Below are 7,962 nucleotides of genomic sequence, written 5' to 3' on the forward strand. Positions count from 1 at the left end.
AGGGCAAACCGGGGGCTAGTCGTGACTGGGACTATACGGGGTGTGTCGTGAATCGCGATGCGACTGGTCAGGTGGTAACGGTTCCACGAATAAAACGAGAAAAATACATAACAAGTTGCCTGACTTTTTAAAAATTCGTAGCTCCATTAATAACGAACATTTTGGATTGAATCTTTTTTTTCGCTGTAGATACCATGGAAAGCTACAAAAAACATACAGAAAGCTTTTCTCTAAAGTGGAAACTCAACTTATTAAAAATGAAAGAAAGTTTACAAATGGTTCTACATATAACATGAATGGTTTCACTGTAATTTTACCATAGTTCCCCGTTACGAAATAAAATAAAAATGATCGCTAAATGACAAAAAAAGATTGCAACGACACAAACAGAAAATTTAGAGATATTTCAGTAGTTAGATAGTTAGATAGTCATAGTTGAGATAGTTCAGAGCAACGCGATTTCGGCATAACAAATTTTATTATTACTTACGCGTCGATGAAAGCTTATCTAAAGAATTCGATTGGCATATTTTGATAAAAATTTCGTCCCATAAGAAAGATCCGCGATCGTTTCAATAATTTCAGGAATGTCTTTATTTGTTTCCGTGATGGCGCGAAATTATTCATACCCCGTATGCGAGAGCAAAATGCTTGCAGCAACGTTGAATAAAGGTATTGTGTTCGGTAGCGGCGCGAAGCGGAAGAGGAAGAGAGACAGATTGACGCAGGGATTTCGAAGGGTGCAAAGTGAACGAGAGAAACGATATAGAACAAATTTGGCGAATTTCCATATAAATTTGCTGGTCACGAGCGACATACACACGGGTTCGCAGAAACAAGCGATACCGTGAGGCCATATACACCAGCCTGTGTTCCGCACCAACACCTCTATTGCTGCCAGAAGTGGCTACTACTAACTCCCGAGCTAGAAACAAGTTTAGTAATTTTGATATTGCGGCAAACAGATCATTGTTAACGCTGTTGTCGATCGACTTGAATATAAGTATCAGGTGTAGAAATTAATTCGGTGCCTTCATGTTTAATTATTTGAAACTCTATTTTAAGTAGAAATATTTACACGTTATTTTGTTGAAGTAGCAATCAAGTTCTCGACTTGATTTCCATTAGAATGAATCCATATATATTGCATAACCTGATTATGTATTATATTTATATTAAATTAACCCTTTATATTCACTCATTAATCATTTTAGCTCAAACAGAAATATTTAATTGTTATTTTGTTATTATATTCTAAATTACCAACCTTTCAGTAAATAGGATAATACAGGATATCATAGAGTAGAAATTATTATACAACAAATGAATTCATGTAGACTTTTTATTTAAACGTGATAGAATAGAATATTTTCTATTTTTTATTTGTGATAGAATTTCGGGACATTGTTGGAGATTGTAACAAGATCTATTTTCCTATGATCTCATTTTCTTTGTGAGTGCAACGATACCCCTGGAAAATGCATTTACTTTTTTTTTTTAAACTAGCCTCATGTTTTTTCTTTTTTTTTTTTAGATAGATCGATTTATGTCCTTTTGCATACAAAAGTAAAATCTGAGAGAAAATTGAGTTTCTTTTATAATTTTAGCTAAATAATTCTAATGTTTTGGATTCATAAGTATACTCTATTTCAAAGCTACAAAGTATACGTGGATATACTATGTATACATCTTGAAAAGAATTAATTAAAATTTCTTTCAAAACACAAAGTATTCCACCCTCCAATATGCCATTTGGTCTAAATCGAGACCACAATTCTAACTATTAGTTAAAAACAAAATGTAGGTAAAATTTGAGATTGTTCAGTTTATTAAATCATTACACGACGCAATTGCGAACTATTTAAAAATAATAAGAGCAAGTACAGGAAGTATGAACAGCCATGTTTTTTGTTTTAAATGATTTCAGCACTCGATGTTGTACTTCTTCCATCATTACGAGCTGCCAATGATCGTGCAGCAGGCGCAGTGGCAGAATCTTCAGCTTCTCAATCACGGGGAGCTTGGTAGGCCCGAACGTTTACGTGCATCTCGTCTTCTGGTACCCACTCACGAGGCGGTTCATATGCCCGAAGGTTTGCGTGCATCTCGCCTTCTGGTACCCACTCACGAGGCGGTTCACGTGGCCGAAGGTTCGCGTGCATCTCACCCTCTGATCGACAATGTCGAGAGGGCCGAACGTTCGGACGAATCTCGCCTTCTGGATCCCGATTCGTTGCCTACGCGAGCTGCCACGGAGGGGTCCGAGTTGACAGAAGAACCATCCACGCCTAGCTCATCGGAATCGACCATTTCCGACGTTGAAGTCGAGGAAGAAGCTAAAACCGCGACGCATACTGCCCAGAGCGAACAAGAAAACAACGAAGGTAGCTTAAAATTTAATTCGAACTATTATCTAATAATTTCCACAGCTATTAACTGCTTATAAGCGAGTGTCTTGTCTTCTGCTGGTCCCCCTTCATGATCATTTTCATGTTTGGACGTTCGAGGAGTTCCACCATCTTAATGGATCCAAAACGAGCGGTATTTTCGCAAATTTTTTGCATGTAATGAATTGAAGTAACTGTTTAGCTATTTGTAGAGTACTTCACGAATTATTTTTTGAAAGTATTTATTATTGTTTAAATTGGAATAAATGGTGTCAATGGTTTAAACTTTTTCAAATGTAAATAACAAATTCAGAGGTTCCTTTATTTTTAAAGATATTTGCTATCATATGGCGTGTGGATTTTTTTAAATTTATAAAAAATTGGAGAAATATGGATTTTTCTCAACCATTTCCTGCAACGCCTTGCAAATTATTTTAAAAAACATATCATATTTCACGGTATGTAAAATTTCATATTCGGTTTGACGGTTTTTTGGATTCTCACTGATACCAGATCAGAAAGACGATCTTTTGAGATCGTTAAGATGGTGTAACTTTTTAAATCTTGTTTTAAATAATTAATTCGTGTCTATTTAATTCAATCAAATATCTTTTTCTTTTGATATCGTAACTAGTGTTATTGAATAATTAATTGCTTCATTCGAGGTATACTTCCTTTCTTTGAAGTAATTTCTTATTTGTTAAACGTGGCTGCTTTCGATTATCGTAATTGTTTATCAGCTTTTTGTGATTTCCCTAATGCTGTTTAAAGCCGTGCTCGGATGTGTTCGAGTTCGCAAAAATCTTCACGAGGTTTGAATCATTTTACAATGTTGACCGCTCACTTTGTAGATCTTGTGTCACCAACACTCGTCGTTCTAACGCGGCTACGTATTGTTTGGTACACGATATCTCTGGATCGCGTTTCATTCGTCCTGCCGAACTAGCATTGTTTATTTTCACCGCTTTTAATTCTACCTACCTGGCGCTTCTGGTGATCTGAGCAATCGATAATCCCTTTTAACGAGTGAAACCGATATGTCCAAGAATTTATAGGATTTGGAGAGGTGGTCTGCCCTCGATTCAAAATCATCGTTCTTTACTATGGTATCCACCCCTCGATATTTAGCCAGGAATTATTTGGATATCGAGTTTGGACGTAAAAAATATCGATTTCTGTTGTTAAATCGGGGAATCACACTTTCGAGTCTAGATAAATCCATAAAAAAATGTTCCCTTTATTTTGTCGTACTTTGCTTGTATTTTCTATGGTGTAAGTATTATTTTGAATTTGAATTTGAATTTTATTCATGGACATGTTAAATTTCGTACGACAGTGATTTTCATATCGTATTTTTCCTTTATTTCAACAGTTTGCTACATGAGGAAATAATTATATCTACACGACTACATAAAAAGAGGGATTCGAGTCGATTGATTGAAAATTAGCGTGGCTGGAATGCCCGCCAAGTTTAAAGTTTCAAGTTTTAGTTACGCTAATGCGCGCCTCTACTTCTAGAGATTAAAACTGCCTTTACACTTTCGATATCGGTTTCTAATTAACGGCATCATTTTCATATATATATTAACAAAACAAAAAAAATTGGATTTTTGCAAACGACGAAAGTGTTGCAACCCCTTAGTTAGCTTCACGTCCGCTCGATCCTTCCTCGCTTGTCCGTCGTAACCTTCACCAAGCAGATGCTCAGAATCTTTGAACCTTAGCGACGGAGAACCCGACGACGGCGCCCAGCGCGAACATCAGGAAGGACACGGAAGCGAAATCAGTCGCGCCGATATCTGACGGTGCCGCTTCCTCTTCCGAGCCAGGGGACAATGGGTCGTCCACAGATACTTCCATGTCGGAAGGCTTTGAAGTGATCGAGGCTACGGAGGCGACCCGGAAGGAAACGGCATCCTGTCAGGACAAGCAGGAACATTAAGCGCCTCGAGTCGTGCCAGTTTCCATAGCGGATAGCCTGGGAGAAGAGGTTGTCATTTCAGAGCGACTGCATCTGCGACCGGTTGCACCCCGCGGCTGAGGGACTTCGTGGATCGCAGACAATTGGGCACACGGACCGTATCGTTTGTTGTGGATCCTGCATGAAGGGGACGGGGCGAAAAGGAAATAAAACGTTTATTTTACAACGTATCGGTATCGAAGCTTCGGGGAAAGCTCGTCCTTCGGCGGCGCTGGCCCGAGCCGGGCCTGGGGTCAGGTTTTAACGAGTAACTGGGGACTGAGGATCGGCCGGGTTGAAGCGTGATAATTGGTAACTGGATTTCATCGTGCACGGGACCAGATAGCTAGGAAATATACTCCTACCGTTGAGGTTAACGTATGCGATATCGTGTTCCCGGTGATCGGCGAGAAAGACGAAACTTCGTGGGTGGCGGAGCAATTTTTTCGAAGCGGATTCTTTTTAAACGTTTGTACAGAGCCTAGGATAGATTTTACCGTGAATTGTTCACCTTTCGTTCGCCGTGACGGGTAAAGCTTTTCCTTTTTGGGGCACCGAGTGCTCGTCTGGAATGGAATGGAAATTTTCTATTTAACGAAAAATCATTATATACATTTTGAAATTTATATTCTGATCTATTAAGTCTCTAAGTTTTGTTTCAAAATTAATAAAGCCAATAATATTGTAATCATGTACGTAAGGGATTTTTTCGAGAACTGTTCTACGGTAATGAATGTTCATTGCTTTTTATGTGTATCAGGAAAAGAAAATTTTTTTTTTTTTTTTTTTTTTTTTAGAATAGACGAACAAATGCGTCTACTTTAGATTGCTCGAAAATTGCGGTCAATTGTGTATGGATGTGTGATTTTTTACTTAAATCCCTTCCCTTTCTTGTCTATTTAAAAAAGAAAAAAAAAGAAAAGAATATTCATCACAAGAATGACAAAAATCAGGTAGTTTTATCGAGAATGTCTGTTGTTAACCTTTTCTTTAAAGATTCTTTATTTATAACGACTCTGTTAAAAAATATACAAATTCAAGGAAACGAGAACGTGATACATAGTAACACAAAATGCAAAACGAAGGGCCGAGGTTGAGCTAATTGCTAATCATTTTGTAACACATATTACGAAACATTTATCGCTTTACCCCGATGATGCGATGCGGTTTTAATCTAATTAGTATATTTTATAAAATCTTAACAAGAAACTGTTACACGTTTTCAATTTCGCGTTCGAAATCACCTTCGGAATACAAGCAAATTTCTTCCTTAATTTACAAATGGCGGAAACAAAGAAAAAAAATACCAGGTAAAACTTTCTTTTCCATCAAGAAGTTAATTAAATGATTTATATTGTACTCCGAAGGTGGTTTCCAGATATTTCTAGAATACATTTACCGATAAGGGTTTACAACGAGGTCGAGTACGTTCTAACGATTAGCAACAAATGATCGTTGACTAGATTCCTAGTATACGTTCGCAGAGTTCAGGGATAATCCAACATCGGTTCCGTTTATAATCGTTTACATATTTCGTTTATTTATTATTATTTAAATGTTCATGCATATTCTCTCGTAGCTAGGTATGGGTTATTAAAGTTTAACGTTTTAGAACGATGGTTTTGGTTTCGCCTACGAGTTCGTTCAGGGATATTCTAACACCTGTCGGTCGAGCTAGCATCGACCGTGACGAATCTTTCTATTGATAAGTACCGTTTGTACAGAAACAACCGAGACTTAAGTCGAGCGATTCGTTCGTATCTCGCGGCAAGTTCTTCGAACGTTATCCTTAGGCTTAATTAACTAAGTTGCTTAGTTAGTAATTTCACACGCGGGAATTGTAGCGTGCCAGCGGCGCGTGTCGCCGTAACGAACAACTTTCGCAAGTTAACGATCAAAACGATGAAGGGTGGAACGAGAACTGTGTGTACATTACGAGCGTCAACGTAAACGGATCATTCGCGGTTCTACGTTCACGTGCTATTTAACGCTTGATCGCTGATTATTATTAAATAAGTTTTACTGTAACATACGTCTGAGACGAGGGGGTGGGGATAGCTCCACATGCTAGATCAACGTCATTTTTCTGGGTCTACTCGAAATCAGTGATAAATGCTTCAGTGTCAATGTTTTCGTCGACACTGACTACGATTGATTAATTAATCTTTTCGCCTTACACTTGTCGTAACAGTGCAAAGACCATAACCATCGAAAGAGAGGGAGGGTCTATATCTTAAAATGCATTGAAATTTGATTTTAACAAATTATTTTATTTCCTCGATAATATCTTTTAATCGTGTTAAAATTAATTTTTATACATTTTATTCCAAATAATGTTAATCTGGCATAATGTTTACAATGGAATTTGAACGTCCAGAAAACGACTACACTGTAAACGAAAGTACACACCGAATTAGCACTTGGTGTCTATGAAAATTAGCTTCAGTAACACATAAGTTCTGCTATATTTTGTCAAGGAAAGCTTGACGATTAAAAGATTGTCCTCGAAACGTCAGCTGATGATTTCGAGTAGACCTTCTTTTTCTATATAGGTTTCAACGCGTTTCGACGGGAAACGTGAAACCCGCGGCGCATTGAGATTAGTTTCTAAGAGAGGCGATCGTAGAGTAAGAGATTAACTGGTGACAGAATTTGTTAAGAGGTACTCACTTTGCACATATATTTATTCATTTGCTATCGACGTTACTCTATCCTTGTGTACATGCAAATCGTGTCTTGAAAGCGGAATCAGGTTGGACCCGAGTGTGTTCGCTAAGTTTTTGCTCAAACACGGCTCGAATGGCCGATCGTTTGACGGCGAGAGATGTCTAAACGATTTTACACGCAAAAGTTGCCGAGACAGCCTTTTGGTATCGTAGAGAAACGAATGGCCGATTGTTGTTTTAAATGTTTTTAATGTACAAATATCCGCCTATGTAAAATATTTTCCTAAACTAATTATGTCCGTAGGAGTCTCTCTTTGATTGTACATATTATTACATTATATTATTATTACAATTATACTATTCCTGATCTTACTGGTAGATTACAAATAAACGTAAAGGTGTTGCAATTGTTGTGTATTCATGTTTTCAGTGTCCCTATCTCTCCTAACCGACGAAAACTTCGTACAGAGGGCAACGACGTTATACATCTTTCTTTAAACCTTTAATTTAATTTTTCACAAATTCTCCTGCAGTGTGTGTACAAATTTATACTGTTATTTGGAAGTATAAAAGTAGGTGTAATACAGTTATGATACAAAAATATTTAATTATAACTCACAAGTATCTGATTTTGCATTCTATAAGATAGAACTTTGCAAACCCCTTGGTAAACAGATCTATTGAGTCAACTGTTTTCGAAAAAAAAAAGAAATTGTTTGATATAGCCACTACGACTTTCACACGTCCAAGGTAGTTTTCTTCCTTACAGGACAATTTTAAAAGAGTCCTATTTATTTTCCATTGTACTTGCGTCCATTTCTTCGGAACTAATTCCCAAAGAAGACTATATTACAGCAATTTCACTTTCAAGACCCCTTAAAAATTTGATCTACAGCAAAGATAATCCTCGCGAGCAGGTCGCATTGTTCGATTCCGTAAAGCACCTTCC

At 37.4% G+C, this 7,962-nt stretch overlaps 1 protein-coding gene across 1 annotated transcript in view; it reads left to right on the plus strand.

Annotated features, from left to right (window-relative positions):
- Positions 1 to 7,420, plus strand: part of LOC128874319 (membralin) — an 81,125-nt gene extending 73,705 nt beyond the window's left edge. The window contains exons 12-13 of the mRNA XM_054118955.1: positions 1,928 to 2,384; positions 4,112 to 7,420. Coding sequence (XP_053974930.1) covers positions 1,928 to 2,384; positions 4,112 to 4,329 — 675 coding nt within the window. The 3' untranslated portion in view covers positions 4,330 to 7,420. The remainder of the gene's footprint in view (positions 1 to 1,927; positions 2,385 to 4,111) is intronic.
- The last annotated feature ends 542 nt before the right edge of the window (positions 7,421 to 7,962 follow it).

Source organism: Hylaeus volcanicus, chromosome 3, assembly GCF_026283585.1.
Source record: "Hylaeus volcanicus isolate JK05 chromosome 3, UHH_iyHylVolc1.0_haploid, whole genome shotgun sequence".
NCBI lineage: Eukaryota > Metazoa > Arthropoda > Insecta > Hymenoptera > Colletidae > Hylaeus > Hylaeus volcanicus.